Source organism: Bemisia tabaci, chromosome 10 (assembly GCF_918797505.1).
Source record: "Bemisia tabaci chromosome 10, PGI_BMITA_v3".
Lineage (NCBI taxonomy): Eukaryota > Metazoa > Arthropoda > Insecta > Hemiptera > Aleyrodidae > Bemisia > Bemisia tabaci.
Genome location: NC_092802.1, coordinates 34,019,756 through 34,045,011, shown reverse-complemented (window position 1 = coordinate 34,045,011; position 25,256 = coordinate 34,019,756). Strand labels below are relative to the sequence as shown.

Here is a 25,256-nt window from a genome sequence, read left to right as displayed (position 1 = left end):
TTTTTCTCAACGCGCGATGATGTCGCGGGCAAATAGTGAAATCAGGAATGTTGTCAAATGCCTAGGCAGATAGTCAAATTTTAACGATCTACAAAATGTTGTGAATTTATGGCAAAGAGCTCACGATTTTTCACTATTTTTCGAAAAATAACTCATCAAATCTACAAACTCTTTTTGTCTCTTCCTCTTCAATTGCTTCTCATATTTTTTAAATGTTGAAATTCCAGAAATTCTGTATTTTACGACATGCTGAAAATTCCAAGATCAGTGTCTCTTTAGGAGCTAAAAATTGTTTATAATACCTACCATTGTGTGTGTCAAATTTTTACTGATGATTTCTCTTGCAGGAGGAATGAATTATTTTGTCTGAAATTAGGAAAAGAATCAGAATTTCAATCTAAGTTAGAATATTTGACTATTTGCCTAGGTATTTGACAAAGTGCCTAATTGAATCAGTGAGAACGAAAACACACCAACTCGATAACTCGAAAATACCTACTCAATTTCCATTAAAGACAGTTAATTTACATAAAGGTCATTGAAGTTAGCGCGTCTGTTCCAACTTGGACCTTTAAAGCGGCCATGCCATAAGTACTTGTTTTTCGGCAGCAAAAATATTTTTCTTAAACTAACTTCTTCACCTACTGTGCAGTTTTGTGTGTGTCTTAATTATTTTCATTTTTCCGAGTTGGTGTGTTTTCGTTCTCACTGCACCGAAAAAAAATGTGAAGTTGATTCAACATTCTAGGTGTAAACAAAGTGTGTGAGAACTCACAAAATGCTAAATTACCCGCTACGGCAGTTAGTTTTACATCTTGACATTGCTAAAGTAACTGCCGTAGCAGTTAATTCAGCATTTTGCAAGTTCTTGCACACTTTAAATACATCCAGAATGTTAAATGAACTTCATTTTTTTTTCAGTGTGATTCAATTTTACTATTTGCCTGCGACATATCCAAGATGCATCACCACGCAGCAAGGCGGCGCAGGTAAAAAAACCGCCGCAACTTGGCAACGCCCGATGAGAATACTCCTCAGTAATCACAACCCGAAGCCAGAGGAGAACAGACCATCAACAGCTCAATCTCTAGCCACGCCCACGGCCCTCTCCCCGGCACCCAATCCGCGGACCCAAGCGTCCCTTGTAACCGCGGCCGCGATTGGTCGGCCGCCGCGGAGTGGGGGCCGCCCGCGGAGGGGAACTCGGTGGGCGGAGCCTCGCCGCGCGACGGCACCGAAAACCCACATGTTCCCGCTCAGTAATCACGCGGTTAATATAGATAGCAAACACAACTGGTTGCTTTAGGGGCGGAGACTAGGGGATGTTAGCGTTTGGAGACAGATTTTTCCCCCCGAGGTCTCCGAGATTATGAAGTCTTAGTTTAGCTGTCAGTCCCGTTCTTGACGTCTTGACTCGTGACCCGATCTTAATAACCGCGCAACCCGTGCAGTGTCCAACATTGTCCTCGCTACCACAACATTTCCGTCCACCCGCGCTTTTCGGAATAACGTGTTGTTATCAGTGCTGGATACGTCGTGCCGACCAAATCGCTCTTGTGTTTGTTGTTATAAAACCTTACATTTGTGCGTGCGTGTTTTTTTTTTATCTCCAAAACTCAAAACTTAATAAATAAATTGCGTGTTTATCAGCTTCGTCGTGCTAACATTTTTAAAATAATTTGCGTGCGCTAGCGCGTTTTCCATCCCATCGTGTGTGTAATATTTTTCAATAACTCAAAACTTTAAAAAAATTGTGTATCATCGTTCTCTTCGTGCCAACATTTCCAAATCGCGCGCGTTAGCGCGTTTTCCATCCCATCGTGTGTGTAATATTTTTCAATAACTCAAAACTTTAAAAAAAATTGTGTATCACCGTTCTCTTCGTGCCAACATTTCCAAATCGCGCGCGTTAGCGCGATTTCCATCCCATTGTGTGCGTTTTTTAAATATTATTATTATTTTTTAATTGTAAAAGCTCGAGTGAAGTTTTCCAAGATGGAGGAGTCGTTATCGACCTGAGCGGCGCTATAAGTTGATGATTTCAGCGGCTTTGGAGCACGGGAAAATGGCTCTGGAGACGGACCGCTCGAGCCCGAACAGCGCCTCGAGCCCGGGCCCGACGACGAACAAACGCCCGTCCTCTACCGACGGCAGCGTGTCCGGTTTCCCCCGGGTACCATCCCCGAAACCAGACTCAAACCCGGACCCCTGGACCCAGCGCCCCGAGACGAAGATCGCCAAGCCACCGTCCGCTTTCCACCAGATCTCCCTCCTCAGCCAGTGCCATGCCGAACCTGTCCAAAACGGCAAAGATGAAAAAGAGTGTGAAGAACCCCTCGCTGAGAGGCTCGTCTCGCCCGGCGAGAACCTAAAAAACGGGATAGTTCCTCTAACGAAACCTATGTCTATATGTTCACCTCTCCAAAGTAAAGTCCTGAATAAAGAAAACAATAATAAGATCAAGCTCGAGGAGTACGCAAAGCCGGAGTTGAGATCGCCGCGGGCCGACCGGCCCCGACCCCAGTTCATCGACCGGCGATTCGAAGCCGCCGACTACAGGTACAAACAAATCCCGATCGCGGATAAAGTCTACCCCAGCTTTAAACCGATGACCCCGATGGACCCGAGCATCCCTTTAAACCCTGCGATGATTCCCGCAATGCTTCCAGGCCAAAGACTCCAGCCGGAGTACCCGCTGCCCATCCCCGGGCTACCCTTCACACCCTTGATGTACGGCATCGGGTTTATGCCGCGCGCACTTAATCTCCAGATCCCCGGAATGTATCCTCCGGATATCCGGCTGCCTGAGCTTCAGAGTGCTAAGCTTATGTACGAGTCGCTCCACCTGCCACCAGCGGAGAGCCACGCGCCCGAAGAAAGGTACTTAACCAGCTTCTCGCCCTCGGCATCCGAGTCTTCGAGGAGTTTCAATGCTAGTCAGAAATGTTCGCCCGACGCCAAGGACTCCAGACCCTCTTCGGCGTGTAGTTCGGTGACCTCGAGTTCGAGAGAGCCCCGGACGTGGAGCTACTGTCAGTCACCGACCCCTTCCAGGTCGCCGTCGCCGCCGCCCCAGACGACGTCGCTGCCCTTCTCGGTGACGAACATCCTGCGCCCGGAGTTCGGGCAGAACTTGTTCAACCAGAGCAGGCCGAAGAGGGAGCTCCAGAAGGAGGAGAAGAGGCCGCCGCCGAAGAAGCCGAAGTTGACGGCAGCGGAGCCGGCGACGGTCAAGGCGGTCGCGGCGCCGCAGAGCGCACCCGCGGCGACGCCCGCGCAGACACCGGCCGAGGCCCAGGCCGCCAAGGAGAAGGAGCAGGCCGATTTCGAGAAGGAAGCCAAAGAGCAGGGGTGGCCCGCCTGGGTCTACTGCACCAGATATTCAGACAGGCCGTCTTCCGGTAAGCACCACTTTATTTTCACCGCTTTAGCATGAAATCGTCCACGGAGTATAAAGTGTTATCCCCTACACTGAAAAAAAAAAAATGGACCTTGGACCCTAGCCCTCCCAAATTTTAGCGTACCCCAAAATCGTTTGACGTGCATAAGGAGACCATGGATATGGTGTTCTCTGCAAATTTTGAGTGAAATCGAACAGATAGTCTGAGATATCGCTGTAGACAGATTTGGGGGACGCCGGACGGACGGACACACATTTTTTCAAGTTCGGTTATTTTGACTCCAGGGGCCTTAAAACGTCTAGAAATGATGAAATTTCAACTTTTTTTCTTTTTTTTTTCTTGGGTATGACAATACTTCCTCTCTACCCTAGGGGAGAGAGAAAGTAAAAAGTTACGTGCTAGATACATAGACATGCCGTTCGTTCCGAGAATATAGGCCGAAACTTCCGGGTGCTGGAGCCGTATCTTATTTATTGTTGCGGGTGCTTTGCCCGGGACTATCGGCCCCTGAGCCTGGGATTAACGGTGTGTTTAGCCGTGAGTAGCCCGTAAGTACGGCTTCCACGGCCGGAGTTTTTTTTCCAGTGTAAAATTTTTCCTGACGAAAGAATGTAGCTACATTTCAATGTTGCAAGCTTCTTCCGCGCAAATTGCATTTTCATAAGGAGAATTTTATAGCATTGAATTAATATTAGGACTAAGGAGAGCTGTGAAAAAATACGTAGATGTATTGAGATACATAGGGGTTTAAATGGGAAATGCTGTCTGTTAATGTTATAAGGTGGTCGATTTCCTTAAGGAGGTTTTATACTTCAGCTTAAGTATAAAATAACTTTTCTTCGTGATCCCATATCAGATTTTTTTTCTCTTTTTTTTATTATAAACTCATCTTATTTAATATTTTTACGGATAAAAATCATATCTTTTCGTGCCACTGACCCAACAAAATATAGTTTTAAGGCGTTGTGTTAATCAGTTTTACGTGAATCAATTACAACACGATCGAAAGTTAACTGATGTTAAATGCAGTTTGGATGATTATGATTGATGTATATTTTATAGTCGTTATAGCTTCGCAATTTCGAGCGGTGGCGTAGAAAGAAATTACGACGGTTGAGGCAAAATTTCGGTGAGGGTGAAATGGGAAAATGAGAAAACTTTTGAGGCTGAGACTGAGATCGTCTTTTCCCCTTCAAATTTCAAAAATTCGAATTTTGATTGTGTTTCTCCTTGATTGAGAATTCACACTTTTGCTGTATTTTTTTTAAAAAAAGAGGAGAAAAAAATTCCCCCAAGTTCTTACAGAATTTGCTAGGCAAATAGGAATTTCGAGGTAAATTTCATATAAAATGAATGAGGTGGTTTCGCATTACAGTAAACTTTTCCAAGCAATTTACAGCGCTGCAATATGAGATCTGCGTATCTGAATTTTTACCAGCGGTGAAACACTTCAATTCCAAGAATTTAGTAAATCGTATTCAAAACATCTCCACCGCATTTGTCACAAATTATTATATTTTTATAAAGAAATGAGAGTAATAATTTAAAAGTGAGACTGTATGCTGTATGGTGACGTCAGTAAACTGCATATTGTATGTAAAACCGCGTATTTTATCCGATTTGATCCCTCTCTGAGATTTTCCATCTACATTTCCAGAAACTAAAAAGTGAGGATAGTGATGTTCACATAGCTCACACGCGTGGTTTTGATTTTTCGGATAGAGTGCATCAGCTTTTCGACACATACGAATTCTACGCGAGGTTTTTGGTAAAATACCAAGTACTCCCCAGATTAACAGGGAAAATTCGTTTCTCACACCATTTTTATGCGTTTAAAATTTTTTGTCCAGGAAAAAATATCTGACCCTTTTAATCACGAGGAGGCAAAAAAAGGAATCGTTACGCATTTACATTTAAGGTCTAAATATGTTTCTAAAATGTTCGTGATAATTTGGCAGGTGTATGCCTTCTCATATTTTATAATTATTCATGTAGTTCCCGGAAAAAGTAGTTTCATGCCGAAAAATTCATAGGAAACAGTATGCGTTAAAGCATTTGTATGATAGGTATTTTTTCCCGCATTTATGGGCCCGTTTAGTAAACTCACTGTATTTGAATTCAAGTTTTCCTCGTTATCAGTCTAAAATTCTATTCGGTTCGTTGAGTGGTTTGCCAAAATTGTTCCTCAAAATAGTTTTTCCGCACAGGATTCTCATCATTGATTAATACTCTAACTGTATATGTGTCGCAGGCAAATAATAAAATGAGACATTTTGTCAAATGCCTGTACAAACAGTAAAATATTCATAGTTAGATTGAAATTCTGATTATTCTCCAAATTATAGACAAAATATAATTCATTGCTCCTGTAGGAAAGAAATCTCTGTAAAAATGTGCGTCAAAAATTGCGTTATAGACGGTTTTTATCTCTTGAACGAACGTGTATCTCGAAATTTTCAGCGTGTCATAAAATACGTAAGTTTTAACATGTTTTAAATATTTGAGAAGCATTTGAAGAGGGAGGATTAAGGAGAGTTCGTAAACTTAATGAGTTACTTTTTCCAAACTTTGAAAACTCGTAGACTTTTCACCATAAATTAACATTTCGCGAACTGGCAAAATTTAATTACCTGCGCAGGCATTTGACAAAATGCCTGGTTTGACGAACTACCTGCGACATATGTATTGAAAATCTAAATTAATAGTGTTGTTTAACCTTCAATGAAAGGCTGACAAGATAATTTGCGCTTTGTAAACTAAATGAATGTTTGACGAATATAGCTTCAGATAGCGGTGCAGGGTATGTAAAATATGCTATGTATGCTATATGTTTTTGGCTGAGCCATCTTGATCCACGCTGGTAAAAAAAACCTCTTGGACCAATGCTGCGGTGCATTGACTTAAGAGTGCAGTTTCTTGTCGCCGGATTTCAGAGTCTTGAACTCTTGTTTCAAGCAGATTTTGCATTGATTCAAGCGGATTTTGCATTGATTCAAGCGGATTTTCCATTGAAACAAGAGTCCAGACTCTTAAATCCGGCGGCAAGAAACTGCACTCTTGAACCAAGAGGTTTTTTTTTTTTTTTTTTTTTTTTTTTTTTTTTTTTTTTTTACCAGCGCATGACTCCTGTCCTGTCTGCACATTTTCGCGATGTCAACGTGACATCACTGGACAATTTAATGGCAGCAAAACGAGACGGTCACAGAACCGACTCGGACTTAAGATATTAAAAAAGTAAGAACTAAAAGCGAGGGCATAAGTTATGGCTCGCTGTCGACGAGCTGATATCACCCGGCGAGGGGACGGGGAGGTCTGTCAAGTGACAGACAGCTATATTCAAAAGCAGATGAGGTATCATTATTTTCTAGCCGATGCCATGTCGATATGATGGGAGCTGGAGCAAAGAGAACACAGACTCAGTTGTCGCATTTCAATATTGGCCTGGTCTGACAAGGACACTGTCCTCTGCTCCTAGCTCTAACACCATTGTTGTCACGCCCAGAAATGAAATCTTTTAGAGTCCGTAATCAGTCACCGATTAAAACAGATTTTAAATGATGCTCCTTTTTCATGGCCGCATTTGAAAAGCACGAAAAAGAAAATGACTCGCTCTTTTAAAAAAGTCTGGTTTGAGGTACAGTAATATGAGTACGGCAATAATTTACAAGCAGACTCACTAATTGAAAAGACTTTTACTTAAACAGCATTCGAGAGTAAGATCAATTCTACCAGATGTCTGATTAATCTTACCCTAATTATTTTTCAATTCGAGTAGACTCATGGATGTGCAATACTTTTGCTCAGGGCGATAAAGCTTTGTTGAAAAATACGGTTCGTAGATCCATTAATCTCCTTCTCGTTTTTTCTGTCTCCTGAAACTCTACGCCTCCTAAAGCACGCGAAAGGAACCATTTTTTTGCACGGACTGGATTTTGAACATTACTGTTTGTGCTCTGTCCTTGCACTCTGCTTGTACGCCGATGAGGTTGCAAGCTTAAAGCTTTAATTTTCTCTTCCTTTTTTTTCTTGAACAATGAAGTTCTCTAATGCATTTTTTCCCCATCTGCATTCATGCGTCGACGAGGTTGTAACGCAGTCATTAGAGACATTAATTTTTCTCTTCAAGCGGGTACATGTTGAGGATCATATGGGTTTATGTTCGAGTCGCACTCGAGAGATTTAGACATATACTGACGTAATGTACATGTTCTGCACTCATATCATCTCCTCCAACAAGCTGACTTAACGAATTACTATTTTAAATTGATGCGAGTCTTGTTTCACTTAAATTGATTTGTCGTTCATTTTATCCTACCTGTTTTTGTACGCGCCGCCATTAATTTTCGTGAGAGAGCCGCGTCTCTTCTAGAAATTTTCCACGGAGGCAAGAAGATTGAAATGAGTTGACTGGGCTGGATTTGATTGGTGGAAGTTCACTTGGCACGCGTCATCGATTCGCTAATACGCATGCGATATGTGCGCCGCTAATCTTCGTCTCTGCTCTTTTTGCCTCAATAAGCCCTGGTCGATCATGAAATCCACCCGTATTCTGTAATGCTAAGGAAAAACGCCGTATGAACATTCGAGCGTTGCCAAATTTCCTCGGATAAAACATGTAGTTTTGACGACATTCATGCAAATTCGTTTTTGAAATTTTCATATATTTTTGCGTACAACATTATCTGAAAATTGTAGGGGAAAGTATTCACAATTTTCTCAGTAAATTCAGTTTCTATCAAAAGAAACTTAGCAACGTCTGAAGGCTTACACGGCGTTCTTCTTTAGCACGACAGTATTAAAGTCAAAGTTGACTCGATTGATCGCGTCTTCAAAATGTGATTATAAGTCTGAAAATAAAAAAATTTAAAATCTGTTAAATTTGGCAATTGAGCTTTGTTGAGGGCAGTGCCACCAGCCTCCAACACGCGGAACCGAGCATTGCCTAGCATCGGAAATCAGGCGATCCCCATCATATTTCCATTCAAAAATTCAAGTGTGGCATAAAAAAACACACGGAGATAGCACAGAGATCATTGCCACGGAAACACTCCACTTCGCCCATTATCGAATTCTCCGTGACTGTCCTCTTGTAATGGCGTGCAAATTCCCCGACGTTATATATTGTCGCCGTATTTGCTATCCATTCTGCCCTGTGGAGGAATAACGCCGTATGAGCGGGGTTGCAATTTTTCATGAAAAATAAAATTTTGAAATTTTACCTGGAATATTTCATGGAATTTCAGAAATTCATGGAAAATATTGGAAAATATCAGTTCCTTTTCATAATTCGCAAAATTTAAAAATCGAGTCTGTCTTCTATTTTTGTGTATTCGAGTGCGGGTTGCATACTCTCACCCCTGAAAAGTATGACATTTTTCACAGTATCGTAAAATTTCATGAAATATTTCACGGAAATTTCCAATTTTTCATATTTTTCATTTCACGCGTACAACCCTGCGAATGAGCCCGCAAATGTTGCCTTATTAGCTTCAATAATATACATATACTTGGAATGTTCTTAAAATATTTCCTCTAATTTTTAAAATATTCACAAGAGTACCTAAAAATTTGTATTTAGTCAAAAGAAATTGGGCAACTAACAAAAGTTCATACGACGTTTGTCCTTAGCACGGCAGCTAACTCTTAGAACATTGTCGGCGCCGAAAGAGATCACCTTCAAAACTCTCGATTTTTCAAATCTTGAAAGGAGTCATTTAACGCTCAGATTCGATCGGCAATATAAATGCCTCCACCTTCTCGAGGTGATCAGACCCCCAGAATGAATCAGGTCTCGCAGAGTATTCAAGGGAAACAAATGAGTCTCTAATTGACCGGTGTTAAAAAAAGAGGCTAACCCGCTTAGAGAACATTGTCACTGCTCCAGAGTTGAAGAAAAAGTGGTAAACAAAAGTCACAGGATGTTCTAAAAAGTATGAGTCTCGCGCGTGATTTTTCTGTTCGTCCATTTCGTATGAACATGTTAGAGCCACCCATTTTTTCTTTTATAAATTGTTTGATTTCCGAATTTTTCCCTTTACAATTTTTTTTTTACTCTATGTATTATAGTCTCCTTCTCTTCTCTTTTTTCCTCGTCAAATTCTTCCTCTATTTCCTTTTTCTTTGACTTTGCATCAAGAACTCGGAATTTGACTGATCCATTTTACTGAGGAAAAAAATCTATTTCCCTTTGCTTTTACTCTATATAAAAATCCGCTTCATTAGGCATTCGGTTATCCCCAGGCTTTTAAATAAAATGCACGTACAAAAAGAAAAGGCTTAGTGATAGAATTGAAGAAATATATTTCTATTAATTGTTTTATTTATTCATTTTTTTATTTTTATTTTTAAATTTTTTTTTATAGCGATTCTCCATAATTTGAGCCCCATTGTTTCTGTGCTGAACAATATGAACAATAATGTATTCTTGAATTAAACGTTCAGAATTATTCTATGATAGGTGATAAAAAAAATTCACACACGTTTCAATAAATATAACACAACTAAATATATTTTTGAAACAATTTTTCCAGAGTATAGTTCCTTCAACCTTATCTTCGAAACTCAATTTCGCTCAAATTGTTCCTAACTAATAACGTTAATTAATGTAGCAATGGTTTCAATGTGTGATCACAACCGCCTTTAAGTGACGAATCACTTCACCCAGGGTAGATTGTCTCAAACGGCTATTTCTTTTCTCAATTGTTCATTTCTATTTCATTTTCAATTCTAAAACACTTCTTTCCATTAAGGCATCATTGGGTTAATATCAAACACACACAACCGTCAAAACTTTTCCAACCACCTTGTGATGTAAGCGAAGAGTCTCAACGCTGCGGTGTTGAAAGCGCATTCTAGTTCTCCTTAACACAAGTTTGACGCCCTTTTATATTCTCACTCTCCGTGGGTTTTTATAGCCCCAATAACAAACGCCCAGCTTTGTTTGACACGAGACATCTATTTTAAGGACTTCCGTTGTTTCTGAGTGCCGGCAGAGGTCGGACGGTTACCGGACGAATGTATCATAGTCGACACTTCTACAGGAACAGAAGGCTGGTTGCTCTTCGATCGGAACATGACATCAGAAGTCAATCTATTTTCTTAACATCAACTCTCAGCGCTCTTCATACCATAAATGGTCTTCTCAAGACCAAAAATAATCGGCAAAGACAATTTAATTTCGTCATGGTTGCGCGTGTCTTAAAAACGTACTTTGATGAATGATTTCGTCGTTTTCCCCATTAAAGAACTTAACTACATTTCAATATTGCCCAATTCCCCCCACTAATTTTACTATCACCAAAAAAGTCTTGGGTATTCCTAACTGAAAATTTCATTGATTTCAATTCCTCTGATTCCATGTAAAAATCAGGAAAATTTTGGACAAAAGTTGCACAGGTACATTCTCGTAAAAAATTGGATTCTTTGAGTCAATTTTGCAACCTCGAATTTGAATTATTTCCTTCGTTTGGGAAGCGACGATTTGTAGATTAGCATAATTTAAGAGATCTATTCGGACAGAGAATCATTTGATCGGAGACCTCAAAGAAAATTTTGTAGAAATCGGTAAAACACTCCCACGCTTAACTTTCACTGCTTATTTGAATATCAATTTAATTCAAAAATGTTGCAATTCGTGCAATTAAATGAAAGGGTTCACTTGAGGAATGTTTGGCGCACCGTAATCGGAATTTAATCGAATTTCATTCAAGTCCAACTTCGAAGTAAACGAGGTGAGAATTGCGTTCGAGATAAGTATACAGTGAATGAAAATTGGTTTATAATTGCATTGTGTTCAAATCGAGGATTTAAGGTTCTGAAACTTTCGCTTTGATTTGAAAGTATGAGCGCTGTGCACTTAATTTTTCATTTTTTCTGTTGAAAGGTGTGTATGAAACAGAGGAGAGAGAGAAAGAATGTAATATTTAAGACGAGCCTATACAGTTTAATTTAAGGTCTCACCATCACTTTATCGAGTTTCATCAGTCATTTATAAATATTTAGTTTAGACATATAAATAAAATTTTTTGAACTTAAACTTTTAGCTGTGCATTACGAATCGTATCAGCTTTGACCTCAAGAGTAACACTTATTCAAAACCCTTAAATCTAATATCTTCGATCTACAATACTTGCTTGAGCTTTCCCTCCAAAGTTTCTTCAAATAACCTCAGAATAAACTTTTTTATTATGCCATAGGTATCAGAAATTAAAGTTGATATTACAATAAGCGTAAAGCGAAAAATATACCACATCCAATGTTTGTAACCAAGGTATCCAATTGAGCAAGCGGTTCCTATGCCATACACTGGAAAAAAACACACATTGGATCTAGAGTCCAGACTCTTGAAAACATTGACAAGAAAAAGGACTCTTGATTCAATCAGATTTAAGCTTGAATCAAAAGGAAATCCGCTCAAATTAAGAGGCTTGGTTCTTGATTTAAGCTTAAATCTGATTGAATCAAGTGTATTTTTTCTTGTCGATGTTTTTAAGAGTCTGGACTCTAGATCCAACGTGCTTTTTTTTTTTTTTTTTTTTTTTCCAGTGTACACCTACCTAGATCATTTTAATCACAGTTTCTTCTCAAAGCGGCAGTTAACTTTAAAAAATATTTCCTCGGTTTGCGTATCGAAACGCAAACAAGCGCAATCCCGTCCGTTACTTTGTTTTCAAATAAAAATGACTAAATCATAAGAGAACACTTTGTCTATAGATCAAAATCGACAAGAAAATAAGTATCATTCAGACTACGTGCTCCACTCGGAGACGTCGAGACAGACAAGCATACCACGCGATCTAGCAGCATTGCCAGGTCGCAGAATCTCACCGAATCGCTTAACCCAAAAGGCGAATTAAATGGCCGAACTGACAACCGGGCGCTCAATAATTCACGGCAAACACCGGTGATTTATCGGTTCACAGGATAATTTTGAAAATCCACCGCGCTCAGCTTCGCGCCGCGCCGATACCTTTTAAAGTTCACGCTGTTGTCGGGTTGTCCGGGAAATCCACGGGTTTACATCGGTTTAATCGGGATATTCTGCTTATTTCGGCAACACCGCGAGCTTTTCATAAACGAGAGCTGTGATCTGCGAACGGGCGGCGAGATTTATTGCTGCAACTTCGACGCTCGCCGGAGAGTATTGTGTTAGAATCTACAGGGGTTTGTGATTATAACGGAGACGGCAAAGTGACCTACGGAATTTCTCAATGCCCTCTTTCGCTCCGTGATCGGATCTCTAAGAGTTTGTTTCGGAGAAAAACATAGGTTTGAAGCGTTTTTTTCACGGTGAACATGCTTTCTGCAGGTATAAGAAAGCTACTACAGGTCAATTCTGCCGCGTTGAGGAAGAACGCCGTATGAACATTCAAAAGTTGCCTCATGTCTCTTGAAAAACTTGCATTTTTGACGACTCTCACAAAAAAATTGTTCTTCGAAATTTTCAGATATTTTAGATTAAATTTTGAACAAAATTGTCTGATTATTTTGGAAAAGAATATTCACAATTTTCCCAATAAATTCGGTTTTTATCGAAGGAAACTTTGCAACGTCTAAAGGCCCATACGGCGTTCCTCCTTAGCACGGCAGAATTGACTTTTAGTTTAGTGAAGTGTTTTATAACACAGTGTTTGTCATCTGTCAGTTTTCTTGTAATTCGGAAAAGTCTGAAATGCACTTCTAACTTCCCAATCTGTTTATGCGTTTTTGAAGCGGGAAGTCATACACATATTTCTCAGGCAGATTGAAAAGTTAGGAGTGTATTTGAGACTTTGCAGATGCGCTCGTCGTGATTTTCGAACCAGTTTTAAGAGGGAAAACTCTTCGTTTTCGCTCTAGCTGAAGTTTGAAAAAGGCCCATTAAAGAGCGTATTATCGACACCCATAGAACTCTTCTGTTAATGGACGTTGCGCGGTGCGGTAAATGCGGCGCTCGGATTCCTGGACGGCGATTTCGCTAACGAGATGCGCACTGATGACTTGATCGCTGGGTCCCACGGGTGATTTGCATACGCCCGGCGATGGCAATGGCGCTCATCGGCTCATTATAACTCACTCAATCATCGCTGACGCCTTCGTGCCCGCGCAATAAGGCGCACAGTGCAACTAGAGTACCTATGTGGGGGAATATCAGAGACAAGAGACCTTCCACTGGCCTCTTGGCGACAGGTGGAAGCTTTCACTTTTGGAGATCTTGGGGAAAATAATGATTTCCAAAAGTCTTTCTCGGTTTTAACCTCATTTCCGATACATAATAAAAGGAAAATTGATAATTAATTTCACTATAAACAGGTTTTCGATGAAACAGCTAGAGAAATTTTTTCTTCAACCTGATCCCCCCATTTAAACAAAATTATCCGTCTGCGTGACAACTTTGCTCGACTAGTTTTAACAAATTATGTCAGGATTATTTACCAACCTTTCAACTTTTTGGTAATGAGTGACCATCAACCGAGGTTGAGCGTTGAGTTCCGAAAGAAACTTTTTCGCACTTTTGAGAAGACGGAAGTATAGGGGGTATCTAAAACATTTTGTCTCCACTGTGCGGCACTAGGTTGGCGTGGCCACTACGCTGGACGGTGGAAGTGCGATGTTTCACGTTAATGGCCGCCGCGCTTTTGTGCCGCGGTGTAATGAGGCCCCAAATTCGGAAGCGAAGGTCATCGCCGGTGGAATTATGAGCGCGACACCAGAGGGAGGACTTGAGCTTGATCCGTGTCCTTGCATTCATGCCGCATTGCCGGCCTAGGCATTTTGTTTTACCGGCCCTGTTAAAAAGGTGTTCGTATTCTGCAAATAAAAAAAAATCGTTATATAGGGGCCTACGCCTCCCTTAGCGCTACGCGGCTGAACCTTCAGAGAGTGGGATTTGCGTTCTTGATAGGCTGCTTTCATTCAGAGGTTTTTCCTTTTTAACAGCCTCAAAAATCGTGCAAATGAACCCAGTAGATGTTCAAGACGAACTTTGAATGAAAATGTCTCGTGTTTAAAAGGAAAAAAATTACAATTTTAAAGCGTAATGTTAAAATGTTAAAAATTCATACAAAACGAGCTAAAGTATTCTGAGAATGTTGTTTTTTGATGACCGAAAAATTATGGAGAAATCGGCCTAGTATAGATCTCTCAAATGAAATGAGAGAGAAAAATGGTAACGTAAATATTCAAAAACGTAATTTAAAGAAAAACGTGCCTAACAGATCTTTACATGTATTGAGCAATTAGGAAATATATGTATAGAAAGAAGTGCAAGAAGCATGAATATTTGCTCTTAAAAACCGGTTTGGCGCTATTGCAGTTATTTTTAAAGGAAGTTGCCCAGCAAGGCCTGTATGTTATGGGTATTAAGTTGCCCTGATGAAAGAGTTACTATAGCTGTTTGCAGCCCATTCATGTCGGGTAATTGTCTTTTGTCGTGAGCATCCACAATGTGAGCATAAATTTTAAAATAGCAGCATTCAAAATGGCGCTATGGTCATGACTCCATACGACATGTTTTTTGCTCTTTACAAAAACAGCAGCTAATGCCGAACACAACCCGCTTGAGGAGGAGGTTCTATTGACTGCTGTGTACCATTCTGACGTATGCTGAAGAAAAACGTCGAATGATCCTTGAGATGTTGTCAACTTTTACTCGTAAAATATTTATGTCCTAAAAAAGGTTTGACATATTTTTCCTTGTAATTACAAGCAATATCGTCTAAAAAATCTGGATAAAAATATTAACAATTTTCTGGATAAATGCGTTTGGTTATCAAAGGAAATATGGCAACGTCTGAAGATTTATGCGGCATTTTCCCTAAGCATGGCAGCATATTGTTGCTTGATCTCATTATTTCCATAACTTCAATCTTTATATAAAAATTTCCGCTTTTTTATTAATTGAAAATCTATATTGAGTTTTTCAACAAATATGGTCGTTGAAGGAACATACTTACTATACTGAGAGTGAAATAGGCTAGATGTCGTTCATTTTCGCCAGAGAGTGCTGAAAAATCAGCACTTTCCCCAACGTAAGCATATGCAAAATATCCACTTTACATCGCACAACTGGCAACATTGCATTCGTTAAAATTTGATGGAAATCGATTTGGAGACTTAAACGCTGCGTGAGAAAAATCACCAATTATTCATTTTTCTTCATTGTGAGTTCGATTGAATTTTCCAACCAAACTTTTGTGTTGAGTTTCTCTCTGTGATCACCAAGAGGAATGTGGCTTACACTGGAAAAAAGTAGCTTGGATTTAGAGTCCAGACTCTTAAAAATATTGACAAGAATAAATACTCTTGATTTAGTCGGATTTTTCCTTGAATCAAAAGGAAATCCGCTTAAATCAAGAGGCTCCGCTCTTCAACTCAAGGAAAAATACGATTGAATCAAGAGTATTTTTTCTTGTCAATGTTTTTAAGAGTCTGGACTCTAAATCCAAGCGACTTTTTTTCCAGTGTATATCAAGAGAAAACATACTCGATTCAATCATTTTTATTCTTGATTCAAGACTCAAGAGGACATCCTGACGGCAAATTCAACTTATTTCTTTCTTAATGCGCAAAGTCTCCTTTCCCAGGACCGATCCACTTAACCTGAATTTTTTCTCACACCCAGAGTACACATCTCAAGGTGATACCCCCTCGTAATTCTCAGGGCTCAATTGAATATGGCACGTAACGCCATCCATCACCTGATTCAGCGGGGACGTATTTCAAAGGTCGGGGAAAGCGCGGGAGTACATTTGTCGGGGGCTTAAGTGCTCGGCTGACACATTTACCCGGGCACGGCAAAGGGCCTTTGACAAACGGTCCCGCGGCCGCACCCCACCGCAAGAGCCAAGACAAAGGCCGCCCTCCGCCATTAGCATTAGCCGTTGTTTTGATGAAGGCAATTAGCCCACCGCCTAAAGCCGGAGCCCGACTTGACCCGAAACCGCCGAGTGCTTTCGGACATTCTAGCACCCACCCACGAGCTACGTCACTTTCTGGCGGCGTTGCCGATTAGGTCGTTTCTCAGGGAGGCCGCACAAAATTCACATCGACACCTCCCGGCCTAAGTATCGCGAGCGCCATGCGACGTTTAACATTTTTCGCCGACGTTTCATTTTCTTCCAGAGAAATTACGTCGTTTCTCAGGGAGGCCTTACAAAATTCACATCGTCACCTCCCGGCCAAAGAATCACGAGCGCCTTGCGGCGTTTAACATTTTTCGCCGCCGTTTCATTTTTTTCCCGAAAAATTGTTGGTTGAATCTGTTTGAGAATTTCACAGACTTTTTTCGGCAGCTCAAAGAAAATTCAGTGAAATTTTTGGACAACTTTGTAGAACCAATTTCTCTGTAAAAAAATTAAATTGCGGCGAAAATTTTGAAACATCGTATGGCGCTTGAGCTACTTTGGCCGGAGGGTGACGACATTATGACTGTGAAGAAACAATAAGGTAGCAGTTTAAAGTAACTTCTTCTGCGACTCACCAATAATTTTGTTTGAATTTCCTAAAACTTTGTACGATGGCTTTTTCGGGATCTCATATCGACTAAATTGAGGCGTTGGGTGTAGAAAAGACATTTTTTGGTTGCGGTGTCTCAAAATCCTCACTACTGATTGATATTCTAGAGAGAAAATTATTCAGTGAATTTTCTGAAATATTTCGTTTTCAACATCGTAAAATCATGAAGACAACTCAGTAAAGTTTCAATGAATTCCATTAATTTGCTTTATTTATAATGGATGAAACGTTAGCGAAGATATTAAGACACCGCAGTCGAGAAATGCCCTCTTCCTGCACCCAGCGCTTCAATTATGGGCAAGTCTCACAAGAAATCACTTTAAACTTACTTCTAAAACCGACTAAAGTTACTTATCTAGATATGATCCTACATGAAACTAACTCTTTAAGCTCTAAAATAAGTTGATTAGTATATACTGTTTCAATTTTCAACTGACTTTAACCAATCGACATCACTTGTGAATTTTAGTATACTTTCGACCCTTTTTTGAGGTTTTGAGAGACGATTTCAGGAATTGATGTACTTCACCGAATTAATCTAGTAATTGCAATTTCGATACTTTTCGAAACAATTCTCGAACCTTGTTAGTTTAAATTTGAAATCCATTGATCGTACTCTAAAGACCGTATTCACAGTGATCGTTTTTCTTGGGAAAAAACTATATTTTACCGTTACAGTTCGTCCATAACTCTCAATATTCTTTAGACGCAGTCTAAGCTAGCTAGCTAGGGAAAATAGCGATAGTTTGGCAACGGTGCATCTTTGAAGGACAGCAAAGGTTGTAACTTCCTTACGAGTAAATTACTCACCCTCTTTATCGCCATTAATTGCGACCGCAAACTGAGGACAATGCATAGAGATAAGTCTTCCGCGGGTGGACACATCAGGATAAGGGATTGTAGACTGTCCTTGTTCGGAATGAAAATTAACTTTAAAAAAAGAAGGAAATAATTTATTCTTTTTTTTACGATTGTTTTTTCTTCAGCCCTCGTATTAGCAGTACTAAAGTCATCCCAGCTTCTTTTTGGAGTGAAAAATGTTTCCCGTTAACAATTGAAAATTCTAAGTTTAGAAGCCGAAGATTTCACGAATGTTCAGAATGCTGCAAAGTGTTTCTGTTAAAAAATATAAAACCTGCGGGCTGATTATGTTAATCGATAGACAAAGCAATAGACAAAGAGAACATGGAGCGATCCCATTGGTTGAAACAGATGATTGTTGTAGACTGAAAGAGAAAATGATGGACTCATAATACATAGGGCCTCTTGTTGGTTGCTGTTAGTTTCTTGGTCAATTACTTACCTTTTTTTGTCTATTGCAACCACCCGCCTCCACCAACACTGCCATGCTAAGGAAGTACGCCGTATAAGCCTTCAGACGTTGCTAAATTTATTTTAGCAAATCACGAATTTTTGGGAGCATTTATTTGCATTTTTCTTTCAATTTTTTTAGAGAATTTGTTCGTAATTAGATCAAATTGTAAACAATTTCAAGCAGAAAAATTCATCGTTTTTCACCAACATTAAGGTTTTATCAGGAGGAATTCGGCAACATCCAAAGGATGATACAGCGTTTCTCCTTAGCACGGCAAAATAGGATCGCTACATTTTCCCTTTACTTTTTTTGTCTATAAATTTGTCTAACACTTTCACTAATCAACCTGCTGAGAGGAAATCAGGCAATGTCTGGTGTAGTCAATCTTCCTCTAGTCAAATCCATCTGTTTCAGCTTCGACAAGGGATAAATCAATTTCGACTTTAAATTATGGCCTTCGATAGAGCGGCATTCGAAAACCGCCGAAAAACGACAGCGTCCATTCTTCTCGAAAAATAAGAGAGGAAATTCGAATGTTTTTATTCCAACTTCGCCTTATTAGCATGAATATCAATGGCTTTTTGTTTCTAAAAGCTCTGAGCGCGCGTCATCGGCCATTGTTGAGTCACTCAGGCCTCTAATTAGTGGCCCCTCTGCCAGGCGGCCATGGCCGTATCTCGCATCCTCGTCATATTTCGTGGGCGCCCCCGACAGGTGATTAACTGACCAATCAGGGAACCGCATTCCTTCCGCGTGCTCGCGGATGATTCCATTGTTGCCATTCTTCGACCAAGTTTGCATATTTCCTATTATTTGTAATGAGGAAAATTGGAGGAGTTTTTCCCGGAAATGCGGCAACGCAGGGGGCAGTTCGTTTGATTACCTTACCCTGGGTATCATCGTGAGTTATGACCACCCATTTTGGAAGCGACCCGGGACCAGTCTTCGAGTCTGCTTTGAAAAATCGACAATTTTTTTCTGTCTCTTTCTCCTCGTCATCTCGCCCGAGAATGGGCGTAGACTCATAATTTTACGCTGGAGTTCGTTATTAACTGAACGACTTCATCTTTGAGAGATGAAATAAGGGGCTGAATACGAAACATTTTAGAACGATAAACGTGTAAATGCTCAACTCATCTGAACGTAATTTTTTTTTAAAGTTAATACTTCTTTATTTTTCGCTTCATTTCCATAACTCTTCATTTTGTTTTCGTTATTCGTAAGTCACCGAAAAAAAATCTCGGATTAAGGGATTGAGCCTTAAAATTATCTTATCTAAACCTTATAACTATCTCCTTTTCTTAAAATTCTTGAAAGATTGACGTACAACGATTTTAAAAGAACTTAATTATTCGATGTGCTGTACTGCGTGCCAAGTAAGAGCGCCGTATGCGCATTCGAGAGTTGCCCAATATCCCTGAACAAACCCCGTATTTTTGAAGAAAATTGCGCGTATTTTTCCTTGAAATTTTTAGGCATATTATATTGAATGGCGTAAAAAATCGCCTGACAAAATTGAAAAAAAAATCACAATTTTCCCGATAAAATTCGAGCTTTATTGTCGGAAATCTGGCAATGGCTGAAGGCGCGTACAGCATTTTTCCTTAGCACGGCGGCGTAAGGGTCGAGGACTGTTTCCTTCCCAGGAAAGTCATCGCAAAAGGAGCTAAAACATTTTCCGAGAAACTTCTCAATCACAATCACAATCACACGAGGCCTGACAAGTCAACCACGAAGTGTCGCGTTTTTTACAGCCGTGGACATCATTTGAATACCCCCCCTCCCACCCTTTCCCCGTGTACACATCAGCGGAGTCGTCCGTGACAACGACACACCGATCAACGGTCAATATTACAACGATGACATCGATGAGCAAACAGTCAACTCCCGGCGGGGGGCAATCGCGTTCAACCGGACGACAGCGCGAAATTCGCCGCGAATAGTTGCCGAATGGAGCACTCATCATTGCGCTCTAGCGTATAAAAATGCGAATTTCGTATTGAAAACCGGCAACGCTGTTTGCGACCCCCTGTTAACCACCTCGAAGCCGTAAAACCGTAAAAGAAGAAACACCGTATGAACACTCGAAATATACCGAATTTCCGCGGATGAAATATTCATCTTCGAGAAAAGTTTATTATATTTTTCCTTGGCATTTTCAAATACTGTACATAGATTAGCGAGTGAAATTCTATGATGAATTGGAAGCGAAACATTGTCAGGTTTTCTAGAAAATGTATCATTTATCACAAAGAATTTGGCAACGTCAGATTGTTCATAAGGCGTTTCACCTTAGCACGCTGGCCGAAACGGTTTCAACTTGGTACTGACAGTAAAAAGTTCTTCTGACAGATTTCGACGAAATCCAGCCGCTAAAAATCCGCGTGAATCTAATATGCCGTCTATGATTTATAACTACCTGTTGCTTTGCGAATTCTTTTCTTAGCGCATCAATTTTATCGTATTGAGTATCTTACAGGAAGTCAAAAGACGGTAGGAGTATATTGTTGCAGTAGGGGTATAAGTAGCGTAGCCTCCCGATCTAGAAAAGACGTTGTATAGCTTTTTTGGACCATGGCACATATTTCAAAAATTTTAAGAAAAAAGGCTCACAAAGGTTAAAATTTGCTGCAAAACTCGCATGCGTAGATGAAAAGATTAGGTATGGTCAAAAAAACCTGAGTGTGTAAAACTACGACAAACAGAAGGAAAAGAAAAAGGAAATGATATTAGTTTAGCAGGCAATGCCCCCGATTTTGGTTTACCCCCGATTTTGGTACCCCCGATTTTGGTTACCCCCGATTTTGGTTTACCACAACCGGCGGAACAAATTGCTTAAATTGTCATATCTTCGAGAAGATTCGCCACTTTTTCTCCCGGTAGAACTACAAAAAAAAAAAAAAAAAAAAAGCAAGCAATGAACCGATTATTTTGAGATAAAGGGACAGTCAATCTCAAAGTTTCAACTAGTGTGTACAAGCTAATTTTTCGGGAAAATGGTAATTAATAGAAACAAATGATGGAAAAAAATTTCTTCAGAATTTAACATTATGAATAATGACAAATTTACATCATAAAATTACTACTACTCTCAAAATATATATCACTCTCTGATGATTAGAATGTACTTTAGAAGTTTTAAAACACTGGAAAGTCAGCTAAAAAACTAAAGCACCTCACCGCTAGTTACAGTTTTTATCTCCTCAACGAATTTCGTGCTCCTTTGTCCAAGTTCAAAAGGACTTTTATGCTAAAAGGAACTATGTTGAAATTAATTTTAAAAAAAGAGGAATGTGCATATGGCTTGCATGCTTTATAGACTCTTTTGATTTTATTCATTTGCACATAGTTCCTTTTAGCGTAAATACGTCAAAGTATCGTACTAAACCCTCGAGAATGCGAAAATTTTAATGAGCCCGCCAGACACCTCATAAGAAAGAGTAGTTGACAAGTGGTGAGTTGTTTTAGCTTTTTGATTTTTTCTCTAGCTTTTTGACTTTCGTTTTAGCTTTTCGACTTGTTAGCTTTATTATAGACTCTTCAGTTTTTGCATAGCTCTCTTAGACTGCGAGTGCTTGCAAAATGGGGCAAAACAGCGAAAATCTAGGCAAAAAAAAAAAAAAAAAGAGAAGCTTCCTGCAACGTCCATCTACATACTTTATCCGGACATTTTTCAGCTGTTTTTTTTTTTTACTCAACATACACCTCGAGTCACGTCAGACACCATCAGAGCCTGACAAAGCTACTAAAAAAGGGGCAAAGCTACTGAAAAAGGGGCAGAGCAACTAAAAAAAAGGTCGGGTGGGATGACGAAGGCAGTCCTGGAAGGTAAAAATCGAAATGTGCATTCGAGAGAGCTATGAATGAAAAGCACTTAAGAAGGGTGATGATTACTTCCATCATCCGCATGTGCCGCGTGTGTCCAAAGGGGCTGGTGCCAAACTGACTCAGAAAAAAATTCTATCCTCAAAATTCAAAAAATTCCAAGTCATACAAAAGGAACAAAGTTTTTTCATACCCGAATTACGTACAAAAATATACGACGACAACTTTGAGCTGTGCCCATTCGACCGTGTGCAAAATAATCGATATCTATCGATTCTAGACCATCGATTATTATGAAGAAGTTAAAATGCAGGAAAGACAAGGTCGCAGATTTGTGGGAACGGCCATTTTGCAGAGGCGGATCCAGCAATTTGGCACCACTGGTTCTCCTCCATTTAAACCTGTATTAAATAATCGATTCCTGTCGGAACACCCAACCCCTCCGAAAATCGATACATTTTCATAAGTTTAAATGGAGAAAAATAGTTTTGCCAATTTGCTGGATTCGTATATGCCACTTTGTTTTCTAGTCCAATAGAATCTCAATTTAACGCTCATGTTGTAGTCTCTTTAAGCATAAATATGTCCATTTTTTATTTTTAGTTTTACTATCCCCGACAAATGCAGTGTAGAAAAATGGAAATTATCCTCCGTCGTAATCTGCGTCTCATAATTATACACCCACGTGAAAAATGCGTTCTTGCTAGGCGGATGACGTCAGAGAGTTAAGTAAAATCATTATCTATAATCATGAGAGACACCTTTTGTGAAAATATAACGTCAAATTTTTTCTGGGGAGCCTGACGTAATTTTAAGGGCAACGCACTTTTTATCCTCGTTAACATACACATATTGCCAGGCGAAAAAAATCCCACTAATAATAAAAAAATAGAAAGAGGGGGAAAGAGGCGCCTAAAAACGATCTCTTAATGTGAGCGAGCGAAAACGAGGCGAAAAACTGGCGTGGAACGCCAAACAATAATGCCAGGAAGAAGCAGAACTTTTTCCGCGGGAATGACGTTCTCGTCGCGGAAAAATCGTCGGAAAAACCTAAACCCTCGGGGAAAAACAATCGGCTCGCCACAAGGCTCCATTTAAATGTGCCGCCGCTTTTGAAATTCGCGTGATGAGATAAGATGCTCCGGCGAAAGCAAGATAAAAACCCCGGGCGAAAAAACCGTAATCATAGGCTGAAAATGATATTAAAAAGCGTGAAAGCGAAGAAAAATAATAAAATCCCAGCGCAACACGTCGTCGAAAATTGGGGTAAAAACTACGGAGTGGCATTTCGGAGTGATCGCAATCCGAGGCCGCAAAAACTCGAGAGAGCCTCGTAAAAACTCTGAGCCTATAAAATCGCGTGCGCTGGGAGGCAAAACCTCACGTTTTCCCCCCTCCTCCGACAATTTTCTTCGACATCGGCCCGTCACGAACGTTTCGTTTTGTCGCGTTTTGACGAAAATCCTCCGAGGCCTAAAATACGAAGAAGTATAAAACACAGGAAAAAAAAAAATTGCGACGCGCAATAATTCATACGAGTAGATTACAGAAATTCAATGACGATGAGATTTGATTTAAAATTGACGTGCCTCGCTGATAGTTTTTACAATAATATATTTGCGAGTGCCGCGTTTCTTGAATTTTTCCTCGCGGTCGGATGTCATTTTTTCCCTCCGGTTAATTACACCGCGTCGCCTCCCCTCTCTTCCCCCTCTTCGACTAAAAAGCCTAAACAATTGTAATTAAATGTCGCCGAATGATTTTACAGGAAAATATGCACATGTGCTCATGTTAATATAGACGGATCCTCCAACATGTCGGATATGTTCGCGCCACCAATGATGACATGGTACCACGCTCTGAATTTTCAGAAGGAAGTTCTTTCGTTTTTTATGTTCGCGCCTCTGGTGGTGCAAAGGCTAAACCATTAAGGAGGGGGGGGGGTCTTTTTTTAGATCAAAAAGGGAGTGTGACGGTCCGGAAAATGATGGTGGAGGAAATTTTTAAATCATAATTCCCACCAATTTCGTATTTTCCCAGACGAAAGATCGTTACTACATTCCAATCTTGCCAAATTTTCACTCGCAAATCGTATAGCGATTTTGAAAATCAATTCACCTTTCCTTTTAAAGGGTTTTCTTCTCCTTCTAGTTCCTCTGTCTTTCTATTGCTTTTTCCTCGATTATTTATTGTGTGGTGGGGGGGGGGGGGGGGCTCAAATAAGGAAGGAAGCAAAGGGACATACCACTGCAACCGGTGAATCTTGGATTCACTACTGACATCTAATATTTTCAAGGAGAGTTTTAAAAAATATTCTCACCTAAAAGAGAAAATTCTCTTCATTTCAAGCAATTAATTTTCGAAAGTACGATGCTCTAAAGTTCATTTTGAAAAAGAAGTTCATTCAGATGCACCAATTCAGTGACGTAAACTTTGGCTTGAACCAATCTATCCACACGACCCGGGTGTTCAATGGCGTGGCGTGCTTTGCGATAAATCGATTGATCTGTCATTTAAATCTATGAAAAAGGATCGATAAGGGTGTCCGCAACGAACACCTTAATAATCGATTCTTTACCATGGCTACAAATGAGGAAATATCGAAAATCGATCATTCACGCCTCGCCACTGCTAGTGTTTCCACGTCTTTACAGAATAACGCGAGATTATATAGAACGAGGGATTGTTGCGTTACCAGTGGGTGAAACCCTATTAAAATGTTCCGGTAAATGCCGTGCCAACATTTAATGGCAATCTGACGATTAATTCCCCCCCCCCCCATCCCCATTTACTTGTCTGCAGGACGAAATTTTGGAAATTGAAAAAGAACGATATAGTTTTAATTGTGACGATTTTGTATTTTGCTTTTTATTTTTTGTTCAAAATCCGGCTGAAATGGAACATGTTAATTGAGATGTTCAACGTGCTTCATCTAGAGCGTCTGTATTGATGTAGTGCGGGTGAGAGCTAAATATTAAATTTTTTTGTCGTCACTTTGTCCTCACGAAGCATTTGAAAAGGAAAAATGAACGTTGCCAAGCGTCGAATACTCTTGGTTCTTAGAATCCCAAACCGATGTGAACGAACACTAAAAGCATTTGAATACCGCTTCATCCCGCATCTTGCGCCCTTTTTAGTTTTCAGGACCCCCCCCCCCCCCTTCCTTCGACGTTAGGCACTGTTCAAAACAAATATCATGCAACATGTCTCAATCCGTCAGA

At 40.1% G+C, this 25,256-nt stretch overlaps 1 protein-coding gene across 1 annotated transcript in view; it reads left to right on the top strand.

Annotated features, from left to right (window-relative positions):
* Positions 1–1,090: 1,090 nt before the first annotated feature.
* LOC109037441 (uncharacterized) overlaps positions 1,091–25,256 on the top strand; it is a 38,442-nt gene continuing 14,276 nt past the window's right edge. Inside the window, exon 1 of the mRNA XM_019052116.2 lies at positions 1,091–3,401. Coding sequence (XP_018907661.2) covers positions 2,036–3,401 — 1,366 coding nt within the window. The 5' untranslated portion in view covers positions 1,091–2,035. The remainder of the gene's footprint in view (positions 3,402–25,256) is intronic.